The sequence below is a fragment of the Ochotona curzoniae genome, unplaced genomic scaffold, assembly GCF_017591425.1.
Source record: "Ochotona curzoniae isolate NIBS_2020 unplaced genomic scaffold, NIBS_Ocur_1.0 contig_46, whole genome shotgun sequence".
NCBI lineage: Eukaryota > Metazoa > Chordata > Mammalia > Lagomorpha > Ochotonidae > Ochotona > Ochotona curzoniae.
The window spans coordinates 5,890,401-5,915,707 of NW_024466340.1; the positions used below are offsets into that span (position 1 = coordinate 5,890,401).

Genomic DNA, 25,307 nt, shown 5'->3' on the forward strand with positions numbered 1-25,307 from the left:
AGCAGAGACAGATTTTTCATCTGTTGGCTCATTTCCCAAATGCCCCCAGTAGTGTGGCTGGGCCAGGCCAAAAGCTGAGAACTTGGAGCTCAATCCAGGTGGCAGGGGCTCAAGTACTGGGAGCCACTGCTTGCTCCCTCCCAAGATGCACGTTAGCAAGAGGCTGGACGGGAAGTAAAGGCATGACTCGAACCCCGGCACTCCAATGAGGGGACGCACGTTTTCCTGGTGGGACTGTAACTTCTGACCCCACATTTACCCCTGAACTGTACTTTTATGCCATCTTTACCCTGTGGCAGGTTTAGCAGCATCTTCAGCCTCCTCCCACTAGATTCTGTGACATTCTCCATTCTTCCCCCACTATTTGTGACAACCAAAAAACCTCCCCACACATCGCTGAATATTACCAGGCAGCTGGGATAGGGGAGGGGCTGGGGAATGGAGCCTTGCTTCATCGGCACAGGGTGTGAGAGTAACACTGTCCCATCTTTCTGGCAAGGACACCTGGAAAACAGGACTTGGCTGACACTCCCCAGGAGCACACAGCCAGCTCTGGCATTCCCACGGCAGCTGTCTGACCCAAGGCACGGCAGTCCCTCATCCCTCTCACCTCTCAGGAGTGCAGCCCAGATGAGAACTCCGCAAAGTTCCTCCCAGGGGCTGGAGCAGGGTCACCCTCAGAACAGGCCCTAGCACTGTTGCAGCTGTTATCAACGCCTTGGGCGGGGTGGGGGGACAGGTGTCGTCAGAGTGATCAGGTTCAAGTCCCAGCTCCGCTCCCAGTCCCAGCTTCCTGCTAATGTGCCTGGGAAAGTCATGGACGAAGGCTCAACTACAAGTCTGCCGCCCATATGGGAGATCCAGATGGAGCTCCTTGTCCTGGCTCCTGGCTTTGGCCTAGTGCAGCCCTAGCTCATTCTCTCTCTAACCCTCTCCCTCTCTGAATCTACCTTCCAAATAAGTAAACATTAAGGGGTAAAAGAAGAAAGGAAGAAAAAAAAGCAAGAGCCAGTGAGTCCAGGGCCTCACCCCAGATGACTTTGATGGGAATCCTTGCACACTCACTCACCCCAAGGTCGTGAAACCCTGTCTTAGGCTGAGAAGCCAGGTCAAGTTCTAATCTCAAATCTCAGTGGCCAGAGTGGTGGGGAGTGGGTTAGCTCTCCACTTTGGGCTCACTCAGAGGTCTGAGGAGCCACCTGTTCCACCCCACCCCAAGGCACAGCCATGCAGCCTGGGAACCCCTTTCCTCTTTGGCACCTGAAATCCCCCTGCACTCCCACCTACCCAACCACACACCATAGGCACCACCTACCCCACTGGGTTCTTTATTCTCATGAGCTTTGGAATGAGGCCCTAGGACAAAGGCTGTCACAGGAGGGTCCCCAAGGCACGCCTGGGAGAGACACCGTCCACCTGCTGGCCAAGCACTGCCTGGTGCTGGAAGTACTCTCTGAGGGGCCATGGGCTGCCTACCCCTCCTGCAGCAGGAGCCTCACAGATCCAAGCAGTTGGGTGCCACGGGCTGTGCCTCCTTAAGCCTTGGTGTTCTCTGCAGGAGGGAAGGCGTGGGGGGAGCTAGCATTCGATGGATGCTGCTGTGCCACTGCCCCCTCCCCACAGCCTTGTTCACATCCACCATGGGATGGGCGAGGACTGGCTGGCCCCTGGGAAAGATATGCATGTGGAGGCCAGGAGCCACGGCCTCACTCGGGCATTTAGAGACCAGTTGGTCCCCAACTCCACACCCCCACCCGTGCTTCACGCAGTGGGTGCAGTGGGTGATGAGGGAGCTGTGGGAAGACCTGGAAAGCAGGGAGATGGGCTAGACTGCAGGAGGCCAGAGACCTGCTGCGCTCAGGGCGTACCCACAAAACCTCTGGAGACCCCAGCGATCTAAGTGTCACCTGGTGTCACTCTCCCTCTTCTCCCTCCGTCTTCTTGAACATGGCCAAGGCTTCCTCCAGCACACCGTCGGGGTCCAGAACTTTGAGCTGGAGGGAGAAGCAGAGAGTTGGTCTGGGGAGCACTGAAGGCCCTGGCCAACCTCCTGACTGAAAACAAAACCCTGTCTGTTCCCCAGCCGAACAGCTTCTCTCTCTCTCTTTCTCTCTCTCTCTCTCTGGGTGTGGCTCTGGCAGTGCTGCCTACCTCAGGAATAGGGAACTGGGTGGGCTGTGGCGCCTCATCACGGCCAAAGTCGATCATGGTGCCGCACTTGGCCACATCATCCACCCAGAAGCCTTTGAACAGCTGACCGTGGTCCAGGTGGAAGAAGCGCCCGTGGCCGTTCTTCAGGCCTCTCTGCCAGTAGCCCTCGTAGCGGTTCCCGTTCCCTGGGAGAGGATGGGGGAGGGGAGGTGTGAGCCGTGGTCACCATGCCAGGCTGCCCTTCCGTTATGGTGGCAGATTGTTCCAGCCACCTCCTGGCCACTGTCAGGACCAAGCTGGACACTGTACAAATAAGCCCTGCTTGACCTTCACAGCAACCCTGGGAGGCAGTATGGTTTTCTTTTTATCTTGACTTTTACAGAGGAGGACATGGAAGCACAGGTTTTGCCAATCACTTTTTGCACTGCTGGGACGCTCTCAGGCCAGGATTTGATCCCGGGGGGCTCCATTCAGGACACATTTAGGGTTCTCCTGTTGAGCAGGTGTGCAGGCTGACAACAGTAGTGGGTGCTCAGGAAGGCAAGCTGGGGGCTTGGGTGGCACAGGAAAGCTGGCCTGACCCACCTAGACGCTCCCCTGCCTGGCCTTGGCTGTGCAAAAGACTGGGCTCTGGATCACTGCTCCTGGAGATTACCTACTGTGTGTTGGGCCCTTTGGGGGAGATCACCTACTGAGTGCTGGGCCCTTGGGGAGACAGAGCAGCCACAGTGCTGTTTCTTAGGCAGAACGCGGGGGAGGGACGTTGAAGCCCAAGGGAGTGCAGGGGAATCTGGGCCCCTAAGGCCACAGGAAGGGCTGCGCCCAGGGGAGGGGAGCCCAGGGCAGCGATAAGCTCCACTGGGAGTTTGAAAAGCCCAGCAGACTGCAGAGCAGGCAGGCCTTGGTCTCATGGGTCTCCTCCCTCCACCCTGGACCTGGCTCCTCTTCCTCCAGGTCTCTGCATGCCAATACCTCCTCCAGCGGCCTCATTCCTTGGCCTTGCTTCAAGCTAAACAGCCCTGCCCCCAGCTCCTTTGCCATTTCCCAACACACCTTTCTGTTTTCCAAGGAGAATTCCTCAGGACTTGTGACCCAGGACTAACTGCGCTCTGGACCTTGACGGCCTGTCTTCACCTCTCGGACTATGTTCAGGGCTTCTACCCAACAGGATTGTGAGGGTGAAGTGAGCTGTGGATTGTTGGGTTTGGCTCCATTATTAGAGTATAAGCTCCCAGCAGGGCAGCCTGGGCCTCTAACTCACTTTATTTCAGGCTGGCTGCCCAAGGCCAGGTGCTCCACGCACGGGGGCGTGGCCAGTCAGGGGGCGTGGTCGAGAGGGGCGGGGCGGGGCGGGGCACTCACGCAGGCGCAGCATGCCCTCTCCGTGGTGTTTGTCGTTCCACCACTGGCCCTCGTAGATCTCGCCGTTGCTGTAGTACATGCGGCCCCACCCGTTGCGCTGGTTGTTGCACCACTCGCCCTCATAATACTCCTGGGGTCCGTAAAACTGGATTCCATAGCCCTGGAAGCACGAAGATGTCCTGGCGTGGGCTTCCTCCTGGCCCCGGCCAAGGGTTGGGCCTCTACAAATGACCCTGTCACTGCCTCCACGCAGCCTGCCACCGCGCTCCCTGATGGCCGCCACCTGATCCTGTCTGTGCTCCCATTGCACTCCCAGTTCTGACTTGGACCTCATTTGTGTCACAGACCAAAGCTAGGGGTTTTCTCTCTAGAAAAATGAACATAACACTGGTGCATGCAGGGGAAAGGGTAAATGCAGGCTGGGTGGGCTTTGCCACAGCACCAGCTGGCAAGTACTGGGACTTGGGGCAAGTCCTGTTGCATTAGGCTGCAGAACCACCTGGAAAGTGCAAGATCCAGGACTGGGGTGGGCCTAGTAGGGAAAGTGGGCACCTCCCTGACGGGCTGCAACTCCCTCCAATGAGCATGAGAACCAGCGTTGAGGTGGACCTGGCAGGACAGGTGGTAGCACCTGCCAGCATAACTATGGGCTGGATTTTGTGGTTGTGTGGGTTAAGCACCCATACGAGAGCTGAAAGGGATGTGGGACAGACTGAACCAGTCTGCTGCATATATTGGTATGGACCAGGACCAGGGCTGGGGGCAAGCCTGGTGGGAGTTATTAGGGGTTGCTCCAATTGGGCTACAGTTCCTGTTGGTGTCCCCGAAGGTGGAATATGTAGTGGGTAGGGTTGGGCTGGACCACAGCATACGTTGGTTTGTGTAAAAGATGGGGCTGGAGACAGAACTGACTCAGCAACTGCAACCACCAGTGTGTGTAACCTGATGTGGATGACAGACTGAGCCAGACCCCACAATGGCTGGCACACACAGCAGTCAGGTTGGAGTCAGCTCTGGCGAGGTTTCTTTGGGGACAACCACAACTGGATCACTGGACTCAGAACTCCAAACACGGTAAGAAACACAAGATCTGTACTCTGACCGTGGAGCGCATGTGCCACAACTGGCCCTCCTCAGTTGCTGGACAGTGCAGTGGACAACATGCCCAGATGCCCACTGGGAATATCACAGTCCACTGGAGCCTGTAAAGGACATCTGGTACCATAGCAGGGGTTGGAGGGCAGAACAAATTGGACAACTGTCCCAGCTAAGCATTGTCAGCAAATCTGGGTGAATGGAGACTCTAAGGTGGACTATGTTAGCCAATGGACCTTGAAAGGATTTCCTCATCCTTGGAGAAGTGAAATCAACAGCATTTCAGAACTATCAAAACCACTTAAGCAGAACCGTTGGAGCGTGCTCCACAGCAGGGACCTGGGATGACACCGGGTGGCTGCTACCCATCCCCAGCTATTGATGCGGCTAGGAGGCTGGGTGTAGCTTCTACCCTTTTCTCCATACTTCCCCAAGATGCAGGAAGAAGAAAAGAAAACTTGGAAATAATGGTCTCATCTACTTTCCCATCAGTGGTCCACATGGGCATGCATCCTTCTAAACTATGTCAACATCATCAATAATAGAAATTTTTAATTTATTTACTTTTTTAAAAGATTTACTTATTTTTGTTGCAAAGTCAGATATACAGAGAGGAGGAGAGACAGGAAGATCTTACATCCGATGATTCACTCCCCAGGCGGCTGTAACAGCCAAAGCTGTGTCAATCCCAAGCCAGGAACCCAGAGCCTCTTCTGGACCTCCCACATGGGTGCAGGGTCCCAAGGCTTTGGGCCGTCCTTGACTGATTTCCCAGGCCACAAGTAGGGAGCTGGATGGGAAGTGGAGCTGCCAGGATACAAATTGGAGCCCATATGGGATGCTGGCGCATGCAAGGCAAGGACTTAAGCCACTAGGCTACCTTGCTGGGGCCCCAAAACAAACTTTTAAAATAAAGAACATAAACATTACTCTGTGTTCACCTGCAGAGGAGGATGATGAGCCAAAAAAACCAACTCAACAATCCCAGGCCGGCACTGGGCTAGAGGGTACAGCCCCTGCCTGCAGCGCTGGGATCCTCCACATGGGCTCAGCTTGGGTACTGGCTGCTCTGTTTTCATCCAGCTCCCTGCTGAAGTGGCTGGGAAAGCAGCAGAAGGTGGCCTGAGTGCTCCCACCCCCCACCAAGTGGGAGACTGTAATAAAGCCTCCTCTGGCTCCAGGATCCTGGTATGCAGACACTTAGGGAGTGACTCTGTGGATGGAAGATCTCTCTGTCCACCCTGAAAAATAAAGGCCGGTGCCGTGGAGTAGTGAGGTAAGCCTCCACTGGCAACCCATGTGGGCACCCGTTGGAGTCCTGTCTGGTCCACTTCCCATCCAGCTCCCCACTTGTGGCCTGGAAAAGTAGTAGAGGATGGCCCAAAGCCTTGGGACCCTGCATCTGCATGGGAGACCTGGAAGAAGTTCCTGGTTCTTAGCTTTGGGTTGGCTCAGCTGCAGCTGTTGCAGTCACTGGGGGAGTGAATCAGCAGATGGAGGATCCTTCTTTCTGTATCTCCTTTTCTCTCTGTAACTCTGCCTTTCCTATAAAAATGAATAAACCCTTTAAAAAGAGAGAGAGAAAGGAGTCCCACGCTCTGCCATTTCCCAGCGACGGGACCTGGAGCAAGACACTCCCTTTCTCTGGTTTGGGGTCTTCAGTGGAAGACAACGCTGGTAGTTTGTGAGCCTGACTGAAGTCACACACACCTGCTCCCGCCACAACGGCAGGTGTTGGATGGCAATGGCCCAGGGAGTTTTGTGAACAATCACAGGGGGCATCTGTCCCCAGTTTGGGTGCTCACGGTCCCAGGTCTTGCCTCTGGCTGCCTTCTGCTCCTTGGGACCTACTCCTCCCATCCTGCGGCCAACGCTGTGACCTCTGCTCTCCTGGCCAACACTTCTGGTTCCTTCCCTGCTCGCCCAGGCCCCAAACAGAAGATGAATTCTCACAAAAGGATACCCAGCATAAAGAAAGCCAGGAAGCTGGAGGTGGGGGGAGAGGAGACCTCACCCCCCAGGAGCCCAGAGACTCAGAAGCCACAGGGTTTACTGTGCTTCCCCCAGGGCCCTCTCTGCCTGCTTCCTGTTTCCTGGGTTTTGTTCTGAGAAGTCTAGACTGTTCCCCCACCCCATCTGCCTCCTGCCCTCCCATAATGCAATCCTTCCCCTGGTAGAGCTCCCGCCTGTTTCTCCCAGGCTCCTCTACCCCTGCCCAAACCTGATCACACATACACACACACACACATATTTGTATACCACATACTCTCACACACACTCAGACATTTAGGCTTCTATGGACTCATTCACTCACACATGCTTATTCACATGCAAACACATGCTCACACTCAGAAATTCATGCACTCACACACTTGCCCCCACCCCTGCTCAGTGGCACACACTCATTCAGACACACACCCACCCACATGCTCACACTCACAGACAGTGCTCATTCACTAACACACTGACACATGCTCATCCACGCACACATTTACACACGTGTCCTCACACTTGTTCACACACACATGCTCACACTCACATGTGCTCACACAATGCTCTCTTGCATGCACACTCAGGCAGGCACGCTCACCGATTTTTTGTTGTTCCGCCACCAGCCCGAGTAGACTCTCCTGTACTTCCCCGTGCCCGGGTCGGGAAGGCTGAGGGTGCCGTAGCCATCTTGCTTCCCGTACCTCCACTCCCCCTCATAGATGGCTCCTCTCTTCTTCCAGAACTGTGTTCCTTTCCCTGGAGACACACAAAGGGGCCAAGCATTTTCTTGCTTTTCTTCTTCTTCTGGCAGACGTGGTTGCCCCAGGGAGGGGGAAGAGGGTGCCTACCAGGGCGAGGGCAGGATCTGGGTCTCATTTCTAGAGCCAGTAAAGTTCCGTTTCTCCAGTGTTTCCCTAGCCTTCTGCCCTGATACATGATAAACACAGCAAACACCCAACAGAAATCCGTGCCTCATGGCTTCAGCTCCACCTCTTTTAAAAATGTTAATGCATTTATTTCTCTGAAGGACAGAGAGGGCTTCCAGGCCTCGCACGCATGCTCATAGCACCAGGGCCGGGCCAAGTCGAAGCCAGGAGTTGGGAACTCTATCCAGGTCTCACACATGGTGGTGGGCACCCAAGCATTTGAGCCATCAGCTGCTGCCTCGAAAAATGCATTGGTAGGAAACTGGATCAAAGATGGAGGACCAGGCCCAGCGTGGCAGCATAGTAGCTAAAATCCTCGCCTTACACGTGCCAGGATCCTATATGGACACCAGTTTGTAATTCAGCCATTCCACTTCCCATCCAGCTCCCTACTTGTGGCCTGGGAAAGCAGTCGATGACGGCCCAAAGCCTTGGGACCCTGCACCCGTGTGGGAGACCCAGAAGGAGCTGCATTGTGGCACTGCACATTAAGTCGACACATGCAAGGCCAGCATCCCGTATAGATACTGGTTCAAGTCCCGGCTGCTCCATTTCCAATCCAGCTCCCTGCTAATGTACCACCAAACCCGGGCACTCTGATGTGGAAGGTAGGTATCATATTCCTGTCCTTTTAGTGGAAAAGATGGTTTATCCTCCAATTGCTTCCCTGGATGCCTACGAGGGCCTCTCGGCAGTCTGATCTCACTAAAACTCCCACCCACGCCTCCCACCACTCACGCATCTACAACACAGTGGCCAGGGTGAGTGTGGAGGACATGGGTCAGACCACTTCACTCCTCTGCCCAAAACCGCCCTGCCTCAGAGTAAAACCCAACGTCCTCACCGCAGCCTCCAAGGGCCTGCTTGACCCCACCACATGCCACGTCCCTGACCTCCCGCTCTTCCTCACTCTGACACACACATACACACACACTTTGGGCCTCACTGGCTCCTTCATTTTCCTTCATCCTAGAATGTTGGCCCTGCAAAGCTCCTCTCTTGGCCCTTGCTCAGTCCTGAGCCCCGGTCTCTGTCCCCCTCAGGGCTGCACCTCCAGAGTTGGAATGCGCTCTAGCACATAGTGGGTGCCCAAGAACTGCTGTGGTGTCAGCAGGTGGGTCCTTCCTAGGTCATGGGGCGGCTGCTCTTTCAGCAGAGATGGTGAGGACGCAGCAAGGGCTGACCACGGCCTCTCTAGGGAAGCCCTTGACTGTCTGCCTCCTGGATAAAGGCCAAGTTCACTGCAGCCCATGAGGCCATATGGCTGACACTAACCTCCACTCCCTCACTCGCTCAGTGCTGGGAACCAAGCCTTGCTCCTTCCAGTGCTATGGCTCCTCATTCTGCTCCCTCTGCCTGGCTGACTCAAACTCACTCTGTCAGGCTTGGAGCCCACATCGCCCTCAGACAGCCCTTCCATGTCCCATTCACACGCTGATGTCTGAGCCTCACCTTTGGAGAGGCTACCCTTTTGTGCTGGCAGACCCCCTGCAAAACTCAGAGCTCCCTGCGAGCTGGCATCATGTCAGGTGCCCAGCAAGAGCCTGGCAGGAGCTGGCAGCTCACATATGTCTATAGATGGAAGGGGCAGCCACCCTGTCCTTGCCCTGCCTAGTGACTCTCCTAACCACTTCCAATCTGTTTGTACCACAGCAGCTTCAACATGATCCAAGGTGATTCTTGGGGAGAGGTGGGGCCTGGCTTCTTAGACAGAGGTCTGGCAATTCTGCATCTCCAGGACCTGAGGGAGGCAGGACATGAGCAGATGCAAGCTAAGAAAGGCCACATGCGCAAGCCAAGATCCAGAGAACGGGAGTGCACCTGCCTGAGGCCACCCAGCAATTCAGTGGTAGGGCTGAGGTCAGAACTACCACGTCCTGATCCCAGCCCAGGCCTCACCCACACTGCTCATGAGAAATGACCACACACAGTTCAGACAGCCACACAGTCCCACCTGGTAGGAGGAGCTGAGGGGAAGTGTGCTGCCTCATCGTGGGTGGTGTTAGTTTTGGAAGGCATCTTGGATAAGGAAGCTTTTGAATAGTGACCGCTGATACACCCAGCCCTCAAAAAACATGCTAAAAGTTCCCTTTCTTCTTCTTCTTTTTCTAACATTTATTTTTATATTAGAAAGGCAGTGATATACAGAGAGAAGGAGAGACAGAGAGAAAAGATGTTCCATGTGCTGGTTCACTCCCCAAATGCCTGCAACGACCGGAACTGAGCCAATCTGAAGCCAGGAGCTTCTTCCAGGACTCCCATGCAGGTGCAGGATCCCAAGGCTTTAAGCAATCCTAGACTAGTTTCCTAGGCCAAAAGCAGGAAGCTAAATGGGAAGTGGAGCAGCCAGAATATGACCTGGTACCCATATAGGATCCCAACACAAGCAAGGGGAGGGTTTAGCCCCTAGGCTACTGCGCCAGGCCTTAGAAGTTCCCTTTCTGCACAGACCCTGGGCTAAGTACTTGCTAGATGTCACCTTATTGTTCCATGAGATATCATTCCTGACCCCAACCTCCTTTTTAATTTAAAAGACAGAGAGAGTGGCAGGGGTGGGAAGGGAAGCAGAAATCTACAATGTACTGTTTCACTCTCTGAATGCCCACAACAACTGAGCCTGGACCAGGAAGAAGCCAGGAGCCAGGAATTCAATCTGGTTTTCCCAAGTGGGTGGCGGGGACGCACATACATGAGCCATCAATGCTGCCTCCCAGTGTGTGTGTTAGAAGGAAGCTGGAGGGCCCGGTACGGTGGCCTAGCAGCTAAAGTCCTTGAATACACCCGGGATCCTATATGGGCGCCGGTTCTAATCCCAGCAGCCCCACTTCCCATCCAGCTCCCTGCTTGTGGCCTTGGAAAGCAGTTAAGGATGACCCAAAGCCTTGGGACCCTGCACCTGCCGAGAGGAGTCCCAGAAAGAATTTCCTGGCTCCTGGTTTCAGATAGGTGCAGGTTTGGCTGTTGTGGCCACTTGGGGAGTGAATCATCGGACGGAAGATCTTTTTCTCTGTCTCTCCTCTCTGTATATCCGCCTTTCCAATGAAAAAATAATAATAAAAATAAATCTCTTAAAAAAAAATCACACATCTGGTGAGCTGCAAAGTTTTTGGATAAAAACTCATTTTCCCATTGAATTAGCAGACCCTTCTCGCCCCCTAGTGGTCGGTACTGAGCCCAGCCCAGTAGCCCCAGCTCCCTTCAATGCAGATAGGGGCACCTGTCCTGCTGTCCCTGGAGCATTGGGGCTGAGTCACACTCCAGTAGCAAGTTGGTTTTTCGGCAACAGGTTGGTTCTCTTTCCTCCAGTGAGCTCTGCCCAGGGCGCAGAGGGTGGGCTGGCCTCTCCAGCCCCCTTGTCCCTGCTGCTCGCAAAGACTTTTGCTCAGCTGGCATCAGGGCCGAGGCCGGTTCCAGAGCTCCAGCCTGTTGCAGAGCAAGCCCCTGCCCCCTGCCTGGTTGTTCTGGGCCAGCCCTTGTCTCTCAGGGAAGTCCTAGGAACACTTGCTATGTCTCTGATGAACTCTGTATCCTGCTTTCTTGGCCCTAATGGCCACACTGTTTGCCGGAGCGCCCATGCCAGGGGCTCCCCACTCACCATGCTTCATGTTGTCCTTCCACTCGCCCACGTAGTGGTCACCATTGACAGCGAACACCTGGTGCCTCAGCCCATTCTTCTGAGCTTTCTGGTCCCACTCCTTCCATGGAGGCTCTGACTTCTTCAGACACTTGGAGATGGGCATGCTTCTGCAGGGCCAGAGGGTGATGGCACGAGGGTAGGGACATCAGAGGCTCAGTGTGCCACGTCTAACACCAGGGCCCTGGGACTTCCTGGGAAGGCACCTGACACGTCAAGTGGGTTATGTCATGTGTGTTTCGAGTCCCCAGGGCAGGTGAACAGCCCCCTTGGTGGGAATTCTTCAGTGCTGGGCTGACCCTGGGCTGTCCTGTTCTGCTGGGGCCCCCTCAGGGGGTCTGATGACATAATTACTTGGGAACCCAGGGAGACCAGTAGGAACCAGGGTTTGTGATGGCATCAGAGAGAAGCTACTTTTAGCACCAGGTGGACTTACGAGGGCAAGTGTTGATCCTAAGACTAGAGGTACCCCCAATGCCAAGTGTTGGGCGGTGCCTGGTGCTGGATCCATGCCAGGGGAGCTGGGCTGGCAATCAGCTGCCCAGTGGCTCAAGCCAGGTTCTGTAGCCACCTCATTCCTGCCTCATCCACCTGGTGATGGGAGCCATTGGCAGAGCTTGTTAACCAAAAAGCTGCCTCTGGAGTGGTTTGGCCTATGACAGAGGGACCCTTGATTTTTGCAGCTAAATGGACAGCCTCAGGCACACCAGGTAGCCTCTGCTTCCCACCGCTTGGCGGGGGTTTTCACTGGCCCAGCTCTCCTGCCAGACCTGCCTGGTGGAGCTGCAGGGGCACTTGGAGCCCTCACTTGTGCTTCTCACATCCCTAAGCCTTCCATTGAAGATAGCCATGTCCATCTATCACTACAGGGCTTGTGCTAAGTGGCACAGTCTTTTCCTAACTTTATTCTTTACTGCACGCCAGTGATACCACCGACTTTCCCCATGGGCCCTGGGGCTCCACACACACACTCCCATCAGACCTGAGCCCGCAGCAAGCACAGGGGCTGGCTGATCATGACAGCGCCTCCACCCTAAGGTCCACAGGGCTTACAAAGACATCATGTCCCAGCCATCCAGAACCTGTTTCCTGGGCCTGCCACCCTACACAGGCCTCCGACCTACCACCCTGCCGAGGGTGTTTGAAAGTTCTGAGTACTTTTTTTGTTTTGTTTTAAAGGAACCAGCTTTGATATCTTATACCAAAACCCCACACTTCAATTAGCTGGTTCACATACCTTTACTCACAGAATGATGGGGGAAGTATGGAGACCCTGGGAAGGGCTGGGGCAGGAGACGGAGCTGGGAGAGCTGGCCAGCAGTGTGGGTTGCACTCCTGGCTGAATACTAGGGTTGCCTAGAGGACACTGTAGCAGGCCTTGGGCCTGCTTTCCCAAGCCGTATGCAGAGAGCTGAATCTGAACTGGAGTGACATGGAAAGCAGCCGCTGCTCCCATGGGAAGCCAGCACTTGCAGGTGGAGGATTAGCTTATGTGCCACCACACTAGCAACAATCTGACTCAAATGAACAAATAAATAAAAAGAGTGGTTAGCAGAAGTTCAGAGCGGTGCATATGCTAAATCAGTTCCAAGCTGCCACTCTCGGCTTTGCTTATTCAGGGATTGTAAAAGAATCCCAACTCTGCGTGTTACTTAACACTTCATCAATAAAGTACACACTCCACTACCTGAGTGGAAGCTGCCATCTTCATGCAAGAAAACCTGCCAAGGGCGGCTGGGCACAACCCTCCCCGGTTGTCGGGATATGAAACAATCATAAGGACTGCCACGAAGGGTGGGCAGGGTAGGGCTACACGTTTTGGGGCCAGTCCTGAGCCCATGCCTACCTGCACCTGCTCACCCGCGCGATCTCTGCACACAGTGCGTTGCTGCAGAGCCCGGTCCGCGCGCCGGAGTCTCTATGGCAACGCAGCACACAGCCCAGCCTCCCGGGCAGAGCCCGCCTCTTCCTGCTGACGCGCGGCCGCGGCAGCGTTTGAAAGTGGCTTCACGCGGGTTCGCCGTGCCGGCCGGCGTGCTGCAGCGTCGCGCGTGGGCGGGAAGCCGTGTGGCTGGCCCTCCCGCCCTGTCCACTGCACACAAAAGGCAGGTGCACCAGTCGGCTCCGGCCCCTCACGTGACTCCCGTGTCCCCTTGGAGTGGCATGCCACAGACGTCACAGGGCCCCACGCACGCCCTTGCCCCTTGCCTTCCTCCCTGGCCCGCGCCCTCGGCCCCTCATGCCGCCCTCCCTGCCCGGCGCCCTTGGCGCTTCCTGGGAAACGCGGGGCTCGCGCCGGGGCGCCTCTTCCAGACCGCCCGTTCTGTCCTCGCCTTCTCCGAGGGAGTTCCTGGAACCGCCTGCCGGACGGCTGGAATTTCCACACAAGCTTGCCAACCCTCACGCCTGCGTCACGTTCCCTTTTTGCAGCCAAACCCGCCCCCGACACACCCTTTGCTGAGTGTCTCGTCTCTCTGAAGGAAAACTCTTGCCTTCCAATGTTCATTTTCCATAAACATGTTCAAACAATCAGTTGGACCTAACTGCTACTACCTCTGCCTGTGGTCCTTGAGTAGTAGTTTCTCCCGCTCATATTGGAAACAGAAATTTCTGTGTTATTTTTTTTTTCACTGCTGTCCGCAGAAGACACCAAGCACACGGCCGTGGCTCAGTACAGTCCTCCAACACACACACACACACACACACACACACGCACACACACACGCACAGGAATGAGGTGCTGAAGCACTCGCGCGGAGAGGGATTCTTGCTGTAGGGGAGAAGCAGAAAACCCCAGGTTCATCTGCAGAAAGCGTTTCCCGCCCAGACCCACCCGCTTGCCCGGCCGCGCGCCCCGGCGGCTGAGTGCTGCCACACGGGCTGCTCCAAGTTCACTCCAACCGGCGCCCGTGTGGCAAGTTCACAATTCAGGCACAGGCTTAGCCTGTTACACCACAGTGCTGGCCCCTGGTGATCTTTAAGTGTTTGTTTATTTGTGTAATATCCATACGTTGGACTGGACTTGCCCGGGGAGGTGATGTGTCCCCAGTTACACAGAAACAGCTCTGACTGGCCGCAACGTGCAGCAGCCGACACAGCCCGGCTCACAGCCCCACTCACGGCAGGCACTTGGTCAGCCTCTGCTGAACAGCAGCGTGGGGGTCACTGGGAGCCCCTTAGCCTCTCTCTCTCTACCTCCTCAGGTAAACTGCCGTCCTTTCCCCGGCGTTCCTCAGGCCTCTTCCGGGACTTCCGGCTGCTTTCAGCCAATGGGAGACGTGGCAGGGGGTTGACTGGCAGACTGCGGAGCGCTCCCTGTCCCTCCAGCCCTGAGACAGTGACTTCCCGCAGGTGCTCACGTGGGGCTATCGTCGCGGTGCCCAACACCTTCCTAATTGATGCCTGTTAAATCCACCTGGTGTGGATTAAGAGGGTGATGTGCCGGAGTGATTAGCAACACCACATTAAGTCCTTGGTGTGGTGGCTGCCGGGTTGGTGCAGGTGCCCTGAGCCAAGGCAGAACTGATGCTATTTGTGGAAGTATCATTTTTGTTCTAGAGTTTTCCAAGAGGTCATGCATAAGCAGGTATTCCTGTTCTCCCAGTCCATGGGCCAGTTTCTGCTGGAAGCATTTACTATTTTTATTATTATTATTGCAAAGTCAGATATATAAGAGGAGGAGAGACAGAGAGGAAGATCTTCCCTCCGATGATTCACTCCCCAAGTGAGCACAACGGCCAGTGCTGCACCAATCTGAAGCCAGGAGCCAGGAGCCTCTTCCAGGTCTCCCACATGGGTGCAGAGTCCCAAGGCTTTGGCCCATCCTCAACTGCTCTACCAGGCCACAGACAGGAAGCTGGATGGGAAGTGGAGCTGCTGGGATTAGAACTGGCACACATATGGGATCCCGGCGTGTTCAAGGTGAGGACTTTAGCCACTAGGCTACTGTACCAGGCCCTGGAAGCATTTAAATAACAAATAACAGTAGGATCTGTAGCTTTTCTGCATTTACAGACATTTGGGGAATGAGCCAGCAGATGGAAGATCTCTCTCTCTTTTTCTTCTTCAGTCCTCTCGAACCTGCCCTTCCAGCTACAATGCAGATAACCCTTTACCCATCCATGTTCTTGTGTGTGACAGGTTACACAACCCTGAGCTGATGCTGCCTGTGAGACAAGACTCTGGCGGCATTTTCCAAACTCCTGACCAGGTGTCTGAACTGACCACTCCCTGGTACATCTCGCTTCAGCATTCCTGCTCCAAATGCCCTTCTGAAAAACACTGGCCAGATCTGAACAGCTGAGATTTGTCTGTTTGCAGCTTGGGGTGAGGGGAGTTCCTCAAATCCCCCATTTCCTTCCCCCACCCTTTCTGCCCCCTATCATGTTGTCAACATTTTTCTGGGTCCATAGCCTTGTTTTGAGGGGCCAGTACCCAGCCCAGCAGGGGAACTTGAGATCGCCCCCAACAAACACTTCCAGGGGAATGCCATTCACACCACAGTCCCGGTTTGGGAGCATGACATGCAGGGCAGGTTGGTGGTCCAGGATAAGCCAACAAGCAGCCTGGGTCTCCACATTCCAGGAAATGGCAGGAGGCACACACCTGTCACAACCAGCAGACGTTTCTGACGCACATAGTAGACAAAACATGGAGACAACCCAAGTCTCCGTCAACAAGGCACAGATCAACAGAGCGTGGCCTGTGCAATGGGATATTATTTAGCCATAAAAGGGAATGATGTTCAGATACAAGCTGCAACATGGAAGAACCTTGGAAACATGCTGCTGGCTGAAAGAAGGCACACACAATAGGCCACTTTTTTTTTAAGTGTATTTATTTTTATTAGAAAGGCAGATCAGATTTACAGAGAAAAGGAGAGACAAAGATATTTCATCTTTTGGTTCACTGTCCAAGTGGCTGCAACTGCTGGAGTTAAGCGGAGCTGAAGATTCTTCCAGGTCTCCCACACAGGTGCAGGGTCCCAAGGCCTTGAGCTATCCTGGACTGCTTTCCCATGCCACAAGCAGGGAGCCAGATGGGAAGTCGAGCAGCCAGGACAAGAACCAGTGCCCATATGGGATCCCAGTGCTTAGAGGCCGAAGATTAGCTAATTGAACCATTGTGCCAGGTCCAAATTGTACATTTTAAATGAGTGAATTGTATTATCTGATTCATATCTTAATAAAGCTGCTTATATAAAATTTCTTGTACTGCAGGGGCGCCCTCTAGGGGTGCTCAGATGTCTGGCACGGACCACAGGCCACTTTGGAGACTTCTGCTAAAAATCAAAGAAATGCTATCTGAGGATGATACAAGGTATGGGGAAGCCTGCACCCCCACCTATTTCCCTGCTATTCTGCCCCCGCTTAAAGTCTTCTTCACTTTTGACACCTCCTCGCCTTCCCTGAACCCTAAGATCCTAAAATCTAGGCATGGGTGGCTATCTCACCAGGCCGGACAACAGAGCTGAAGGACATTTCTGTTGCTGCAGAAAGCTCTACTGGACACCTGGCCTCAGGGGCTGGACTCGGGCTTCCAGCCTCAGTCCTTGTTTTGACAGGCTTCCTTTTGCTTCTCTTTTGACCCCCTTTTCCCATCTTCTTTTCTGTTACCATATTGACCTGAGAGGCGGGGACCATCAGACAGCCCTTTCCCAGAGGCTGTCCCAGAGGCGTTCAAGGAGAGGACTTTAGCCGCTAGGCCACGCTGCCGGGCCCTGTCTTCAGTCTCTAAGTGCCTGCATCCATAGGGATTGGTCAGGAAACATTAATGCAGCCTGGACCAGCCACATCAGGGCCCTCACCCTAACCCTAGGGTCTACATTGTTAAGAAGCAAGAGTCAGGCCCAGCGCAATAGCCTAGTGGCTAAATCCTTGCGTGGCATCTGCCAGGATCCCTTATGGGCACCAGTTCCTGTCCTGGCAGCTCCACTTCCCATCCAGCTCTCTGCCTGTGGCCTGGGAAAGCAGTCGAGGACAGCCCAAAGCCTTGGGACCCTGCAGGAGACCTAGAGGAGGCTCCTGCCTCCTGGCTTAAGACTGGTTCAGCTCCAGCATTGTGGCCGTATGGGGAGTAAACCAGTAGATGGAAGCTCTTCTCTGTATCTCCTCCTGGCCATAAAACTGCCTTTCCAATAAAAATAACTAAATCTAAAAAAACAGAAAAAAAAAAGTTTAACTCAAAGCTAGTAATGAAACCCAGGCACCTTAGCATGGGATGAGGGCATATTAAATACCTGGCTTCTAACTCTGTTAAAAAAAAAAGTTTCAGAACCAAACATAGTGCTTGCAGGCTAATGTCAGTGGAAATTACAGTGTCTGGAAACAGTTGTTAGGCAAAGAAATAAATCTAATCAATCATCCCAGGAAAATAGGAGCAGCCTCAGTAGCAATTAAGAACATGAAAGTTGGGCCCGGCGCGGTGGCGCAGTGGTTAAGGTCCTCGCCTTGCACGCCCGGGATCTCATATGGGCGCTGGTTCTATCCTGGCAGCCCCACTTCCCATCCAGCTCCCTGCCTGTGGCCTGGGAAAGCAGTCGAGGATGGCCCAAAGCTTTGGGACCCTGCAGCCGCATGGGAGGCTCCTGGCTTCGGATCGGCATAGTATCGGCCGTTGCGCTCACTTGGGGAGTGAATCATCGGACGGAAGATCTTCCTCTCCTCTCTGTATATCCGCCTTTCCAATAAAAAAAAATAAAAATAAATATTTAAAAAAAAAATATTTGGACTCTAGCCCTTTAAAATCTAATTGCGTTCCGCGAGAAATAGGCGGTTCTTAAAGCTGACGTACCAGGTTTCGCGCCTTATTTACATGAACGTGAGTACGCCACGTTCCTGCACTCAGTGCGCCTGCGCGCTGCGAACGCCCCCTCGGAGTCTCTCGGTTCCGCCCTTAGGTGGGCGGAGTCAGTGCGTGAGCTCGGCGGTCCCACAGGCTCCGGCGCAGCTAGCCGGCCCCGCCCAGTGCGCAGGCGCACTCTGCCACACCGGCCCGGGCCGCCACCGCCGAGCGCCCCCTGGAGGGAGTCCCGCGTGGCGGCGGCTCTCGCCGGAAGTGGGGAGGTTTGGATCCGAAGCCCGCAGGGTTGCAGGAGGCATTCAAGCGGCAGGTGCTCGCGTGTGGAATTGGTGTGCCGAGAAAGGTGAAGGCCGAGTGTGAACCAGGACGCTTTAAATCAGGGGAAAGTTTCTGAAGTCTTTCCACCGTAAGCTCTCACATTTCTAGATACAGTAAACATTTTGACTTCTCCCTAGTGTCTAGGTTTGGAACTGTTACAAGAGTACTTTTAAAAAAAACGTGGACATGGAACTACAGGATATGTCCTGTGTGGTTAAGAATTGAAATCTGCACATAATAAGGAAGGATCTTTGAAAAGTTCATGAGAAATGAGCAAGTGTTTCAACGTTTTTCTGATTTTCTTTTCTTTTCTTTCTTCTTCTCTCTCTCTTTTTTTAAAATTTCACTTGCTGGATCCCAAAATGCTCACATCCTGGTCTGGACCTGGAGACTGGAGCTCAGTCCAGGTGTGCAGGTGGTCGATTAGGGAACGAATCACTTGAGCCTTGTCCCACCTCCACTGACCCCAGGTGCGCATTGGCAGGAGCTGGGAGTGGAGGTGGGACCTGAAGCCAGGCACTCCTGTTTGGCACGTGGGCATTCCAGTGGCCTCCTAACTGCCCAGCTCAAGGCTCATCCCTTAGATAGGCGTATAGATAGGCACATATAGTTCATCCACAGGGTCGGGTTTAGCCACAAGGTCCTATGTCCCTCAGGAGAATGACAGCATGGCTGTCCAGTCTTGTTTAATTGGGCATCGTAAAAGGCTACAAATGCTTTGCACATTCTCATGCCAGTTAAACTTCATTCTTTAAGCGTTTGGGGAGACCGAGTTAGGTGTGTGTGTAAGCCCTGTGGAATTCTTGGGGCTAGGGAATGGTTATAATTCAGCTCATTCAAGGATGAGGATAGCCTAGTGGAATCCTGGACACTGTTGGTTGATCCTGAGGTTCCGTGCTTGCCAGCCCTTCTCTTGAAGGCAGACGCCCCATGGGTTGGCTGCTTCTTGCTGGGACTATGGCACCCTTCCCAGCCCCACAGAGTTGCTTCCGATGAGCCAGGGCAGGGTGAACTTCAACAAAGAAGGTAAAAACTTTTGTTTTTCAGACTTCTCAACTATACTGTGTGCAGCAGCCACAAATGATCTGTAAATGAGTGGGTACGGCTGTGTTCCAATAAATTTTTTTTAAAAGATTTGTTTATTTTTAATTGGAAAGTCAGATATACAGAGAGGAAGATTTTCCAGCCAATGATTCACTCCCCAAGTGACCACAATGGCTGGAGCTGAGCTGATCTGAAGCCAGGAGCCAGGAGCTCTTCTGGGTCTCCCATGTGGGTGCAGGGTCCTAAGTCTTTGGGCTATCCTAGACTGTTTTCCCAGGCCATAAGCAGGGAGCTGATGGGAAGCAGGGCTACTGGGATTAGAACCGGCACCCATATGGGATTCCAGCGTGTGCAAGGTAAGGACTTTAACCACTATGCTATCGCGCCGGGCCCTTCTATTTTTTAAAAAAAGATTTATTTCATTTTTATTAGAAAGTCAGATACACAGAAAGGAAGATCTTCTGTCCGTCAATTTATTCCCCAATCAGGCGCAATGGCCAGAGCTGAGCTGATCCAGAGCCAGGAGCCCACAGCTTCTTCCAACTCTCCCACACAGGTACAGAGTCCTGCTTTCCCAGACCACAAACAGAGAGCTGGATGGGAAGTAGAGCTGCTGGGATTAGAACCGGTGTCCATGTGGTGCTTGTGAAGCAAAGACTTTAGCCTTGAGGCCACCGCACTGGGACCAGCCCTCTACTTTTCTTCTTGATATTTTCTGTGTCAAATTTTCAGGTGGGGTAAGAAAAGTATCTTCTAGTAAATCCTCAGGAACAAATCTCTCACCTCTTTTTGGCAGAACTAGAAATTCTAAGAAATTGCCAGCAGATGGCAGGAGGAAGCAGGGTTTAACGTGTAGCCTGAAAGACAAAACAAAACCCTGAAAAGTGGCCCAAGGTTTCAGCTGCCTTGGGGAGAGTCCCAGCGGTCCCCGATATCCTGCTGAAAAGCCTGGTCAGGATGGCCTGGCTGGGAAACTGTCAGACGCCATTCTTTTTTCTTGTTGCTTCATTATTTCTTTTTCTTGGGCGGGGGGCTACATCCACTGGTTTGTTCCACAGATGACTCAGGGGCCGAGATTGGACCAGGCCTAATTCTGGAACTAGCAGCTCAGTTGGGGTCTCCCACGTGAGTCCCTCATGACTGCTCCCCTGGTGTGTAATCAGGAGTGCAGCTCACAGGAAACCACGCACTCCGACATCAACATGGGCGTCTTGTCTGTCTGTTCTTGAACATGGTTTTTTTTTTTTTTTTTTCAAAAAAAATTATTTATTTTTATTGGAAAGGCAGGTTTACAGAGAGAAGGAGACACAGAGAGAAAGATCCTCCATGTGCTGGTTCACTTCCCAAGTGCCTGAACTGGAGCTGAGCTGGTCTGAAGCCAGGAACCAAGAGCTTCTTCCGGGTCAGGAAATATTCAAAGAATAATGGGGAAGGGGAGCCAGCTTAAAGGGATTCCAAGGTGAAGTCTGAGAGCTTGGGCATCAGAATGCATCCTGAAGGACGGGTTTCCTGCCCAGCAGTTGGGATGTCTGCGTCCTGTCTCATCAGGGCCTCTTGCAGCTCCTGCCCACAGGGACCAGGGTGGGCACTAGTGGACACTCGGGTGGTTGGACGTCCAGCACTCATGTGGAGACTTGGAACCCAGGATGAGTCCCGGGTTCCTCACTTGCTCCTCTTGCCATAGCAGGCTTTTGAAGAGTGAGTGGATAGACGCAAGATTTCTCTGTGGCACTCAAATAAGAAAAAAAGTACATAGTTATAGTAATGGATTGTAACTCACTAACATAGGGAAACTTGTGTATAAATAAGTTACAACTGTGATGAAGTACAGAATACTACAATAGTCGGAATGTTTTTTGGTTCAAAACAAACAAACTTTAACATCACAAGGGGGAGTAAGAGTAACTACAGAGGGCCAGGCATGGTATAAGGCATGGAGAGGAAGATCTTCTGTCCAATGATTCACCCTCTGAGTGACTATAATGGCCAGTGCTATGCCGATCCAGAGCCAGGACCCAGAGAGTTCTCCAGGTCTCCCACGTGGCTGCAGGGTCCCAAGGCTTTGGGCTGTGCTCAACTGCTTTCCCAGGCCACAAGCAGGGAGCTGGATGGGAAGTGGAGCTGCCAAGATTAGAACCTGTGCCCATATGGGATCCTGGTGTGTTCAAGTCAAGGACTTTAGCTCCTAGGCCAATCCACTGGGCCCTATATACCTGATTTTCTAATATATATATTTTTTAATTAAAAATAAATCTTAAAAAAGCATTCATTATCACGAAGATATTAAAAAGAAAAAACAAACCATGATCTTAAACAATGGGAGCACTGCCAGTCTCGGGAAACAATGAGATCTGTGCCGCGGATCAGCTGCCATGAGAACACAGCCCGGTGTTTCTGTGACATTCCTGCCAAAGGTGTAGAACCCGGAGCCAGGTTGTCCTCACAGACCCAACTGGAGTTCTACAATGACTGTCCCATTTGAATAGAAACAGCCAAGTGACCGCAATGCCTGGAGTTGAGCTCATCCAAAGTTAGGAGCCAGGAGCTCCTCCGGGTCTCCCATGCTGGCACAGGGTCCCAAGGTTTTGGGCTGTCCTCAACTGCTTTCCCAGGCCACAAGCAGGCAGCTGGATGGGAAGTGGGTCTGCTGGATATGAACCGGTGCCCATCGGCACGTTCAAGGCGAGGACTTTAGCCACTAGGCCACCATGCCGGGCTCTCTTTCTTGGTTCTTGTGCTCACCTGCAGGGACTGTGTCCTGACAGAGGGTTTTCCCAAGCTCCTCCATCACAACTTCTCCCAATGCCAGATGTTGCACACCCATTGGCCAGCCCTACTTAGTCCACCTCATGTCGTAGCAAGAACAGTAGCCTTTCCTGACTGGCCCTCACCCATTCTGGTTCTTACTGTTGGGTGCTACAGCCCAGCCAAGCCTAGTCCACACCTAGACACAGCTCACACATGGCTCAGAAGGGGGCAGAGACTTAGCCTGGTCCATTCTACACCCACCCTGGTTCTCACGATCACCAGTGGATGCTGGAGTATAGCCCAGTCTGACACACACCAGACCCAGTCCACACCCATGCTGAGGGAGACTGCAGCCACGTCCAAACCAGACTGTAGCTTCCACTCCAGCCCCTGCACTCATCAGCTGGACCCACAACCCGGTCAGGGTGTCCCCTTAGCTCCCCAACCAGGCCTGATTCCAGCCACAGCTCTCATGCAGGCCAGTGGTTGCTCTCACCTACCTTGGCATAGTCCCTCCCTTGTCTTGGCCTTTGTCTTTAGATGCTGCATCCCGGCCTGGCCCAGCCAGTCCCGTTCTAACTCTTGCTAGTGGGTGCTGCAACTTAGCCCTGCTCAGTAGGCTTTCATCCCTGGCTCATGCAAAGCAGTAGGTATGGCAACCTAGTCCAGCATGACCTGTTCGCCATCCTGGTTTCTGCACTTGCCAGTGGGCTATACTTTACTCAGCTCTGCCCAGTCTGCCCCCCTTCCAAAACCAACTCACACACTTGCTGATGGATGGAGCTGCCCTGCCTAGCCTGCCCTACACCCAGGCCTGGACCACGTGCTCATCAGTGGGCGCTATGCCCCACCAGGGGAATTCCCTGAGAGGGCATAAAGGTGACTGCACTCCTGGAAGTCTGGAATCTCCAGAGAGACACCTGCATCCTGTTCCCAGCAGAGCTCCTGCTTCCTGAGAGGCCAGGATGCAGGCAGGAGATAAGGATAACCTTGGAGTTTTTGGATTAATGGAAAAGAGGAATGCTATTTTATTACTGTTTGCGTTGAAGTGATACGATCAGGACCCCCAAGCCTATATGTTGTAAATTCCTGTCGTATGCTTTCTGTTTTGTGTCACTGTTAGCCCCTAATCATGTACTTACTCACTGTCACATAGCTTTTGATTCTCTCACTATAAAAACCCCATGATTATTTTGTTCGGGGCGCTTCTTGTTTATGGCAAGAGGTTGCCCCTTGGACTAGACATTAAAATCATTTCACTCACCTTGGAGTCTTGCTCGGATTCATTGAACCCCAGCAGTTTCCCAGGTTCTACCATTCAGGCCACTCCCAGACCCAGATCTTATACATGCCAGTGGGTGCTAGGCCGTTACCCGACAAGGCCGGCCCTATCTACCCCGGCCTTTGTATAAGCTGGTGCAGCCCGGCTCACCCTACACCTGCTTTAGGGTGCTCATGTGGGTGCTGCAGCCTGGACCTACCCCGCTTGTTCCCAGCCCCAGTACCAGCAAGCATCAGTGAGTTCCATGCCCAGCTCAGCCTATCACCATCTCATGCCTAGCTCAGCCCATCACTATCCCAACTCTCAAGCTAACCAGTGGGATTTTTAATTCCATAGGGTTGGGCCTACATATCCCCCACAGAATCTACCCCCGGACTTGGTTCTCTTGCGTGCTGGTTGGTGTCACTACCCATTCTAATGTGACCTATCCCCTGATCCCACACTATCAGGTACTGGGATCTAGCCCTGCCCGACAGGCAGAGGACTATGTTTTGATTGATCAGTATCCCTCAGAAATGTTTTACGCTGCCGAATATGACCTTGTTTGGAAATCAGGATGCCTGCCGTGGGGCAGGCCCGCAGGTGGGGGTGTGGCAACAACGCCCCGCTGCAAGGTCGGACAGAGCACCGTCAGCGACTCGGGGTGGAAGGAAGCTCTGACTGGAAAGCCAGGCACAGGGCATCCGTGAGCTCGCAGCGCCGGAAGCCGCGGAGGTCTGGAGTCCAGGACGCGTCCGTCGCCGTGAATAACAAGACCTCGAAGGAGACAGCGCCCGGTCAGCTCCTGCTCGCACGATCCCGACCTTGCCGGGCGGTCAGTCAGCGCCCGCCCTCGGCGCCCTCCGCCTTGGCTCGGGTTCGACAACGTTAGCGGCCGGATCCGCTCTCGCTTCATAAATGTTCCCTCCAAACTACACCCCAGGAGCGGAGGAGCCTCCAGAGGGTCGCCGACCGCTCCAGCCCTGTCAGACCCGCGGACGCCGCACGAGAACAAGCGCGCACGCCAGCAGGCCGCGGAGACGCCCGCGGGGGCGACAGCGCGTGCGCGGCCCCGCCTCTCGGGCGAGGGGTGGGCGTGGGCCGGGGCGGGGCCCGTGACGTCGGCTGCGCGCGTGGCTCCGGCTGCGCAGGAACAGCTGGTGTTCGGAAGGCGGCCGGCGAGCGCACGGGCGTGGGGTGTGCTTGCTGGCCGGTGGGGCCACGCTGCGGGAGCGGCCGCGGCCGTCGCCGCCTTGCACCACTGCACCATGTCCGGGCAGCTGGAGCATTGCGAGCGCGAGTGGCACGAGCTGGAGGGAGAATTTCAGGAATTGCAGGTAGGGCCGGGCCACCTGGTCCCGCGAGTCGGCTACCTGCGGTGCAGAGCCCCGTTTTTCCTGATTCCCCACCAGCTCGGGGGCGGTGGGACCGTCAGGCCCTGAGGGGGCTGGTGGTCAGCGTGGACCGGCCAGCTTGCCGTCTGCCAGCGCTTCACTTCTTCATCCACGTGGGGCGCCCGCCCAGAGCCCCCCGCGCTCCCGCCTTCTCACCCGCTCCCGGCCCAGCGCGCCTCCCTCGCGGCACAAAGTTGGTCCGCGGCCTCGGAGGGCAAGTTCCATGTGTGCTCGTGTGGAGGAGGCCTGGAGGGTGTGGTGGGCGCTGGGGCTCAGAGCACACCCAGCCCCGCCTCCGCAGGGGTCGCGCTCCTTGCCCTGGCCTCCTCTCCAGCCCGACAGCCCTGCCTTCCTGCCCTCTGGGCTCCGCTTGCAAGGCTGGGGGTCCCCTGAGGGAAGCCCACTTTCTCAGGGGCTCTGCTGCAGGCCGGCTTTGGCGCTGAGGTTGGCATCTGCCTGTTCTGACAATTGAGTGGCTTGTCTGGGTACTGCTCCCAGCCCTCATCCGTCCGGCCCCGCTGGGGCCTCACACAGCCATGGGGGTGAGGGTCCTGGAAGACAACGGTGTTGACCCCGGGGGT

General features: G+C 54.3%; 2 protein-coding genes across 2 annotated transcripts in view; one reads left to right on the plus strand and one right to left on the minus strand.

Moving 5' to 3' along the window:
* Nucleotides 1-1,913: 1,913 nt before the first annotated feature.
* Nucleotides 1,914-11,266, minus strand: MORN3 (MORN repeat containing 3). The gene is made up of 5 exons (XM_040986886.1): nucleotides 11,122-11,266; nucleotides 7,199-7,356; nucleotides 3,514-3,673; nucleotides 2,152-2,336; nucleotides 1,914-1,994 (listed from the first exon to the last, which is right to left on the minus strand). Exons 1-5 carry the CDS (start codon nucleotides 11,264-11,266, stop codon nucleotides 1,914-1,916), a joined length of 729 nt encoding a protein of 242 aa, XP_040842820.1.
* Nucleotides 11,267-24,512: 13,246 nt separating this feature from the next.
* TMEM120B (transmembrane protein 120B) overlaps nucleotides 24,513-25,307 on the plus strand; it is a 35,540-nt gene continuing 34,745 nt past the window's right edge. Inside the window, exon 1 of the mRNA XM_040987050.1 lies at nucleotides 24,513-24,669. Coding sequence (XP_040842984.1) covers nucleotides 24,601-24,669 — 69 coding nt within the window. The 5' untranslated portion in view covers nucleotides 24,513-24,600. The remainder of the gene's footprint in view (nucleotides 24,670-25,307) is intronic.

What these genes read in the sequence shown, in the direction of transcription:
- MORN3 (XM_040986886.1), bottom strand. Translation starts at nt 11,266, where the DNA reads ATGCCCATCTCCAAGTGTCTGAAGAAGTCAGAGCCTCCATGGAAGGAG. An exon ending in GGCGGAACAACAAAAAATCG is followed by an intron (nt 3,674 to 7,198) that starts GTGAGCGTGCCT and finishes TCGTGCTTCCAG; the next exon opens with GGCTATGGAATCCAGTTTTA. An exon ending in AGAGGGCATGCTGCGCCTGC is followed by an intron (nt 2,337 to 3,513) that starts GTGAGTGCCCCG and finishes ATCCTCTCCCAG; the next exon opens with GGAACGGGAACCGCTACGAG.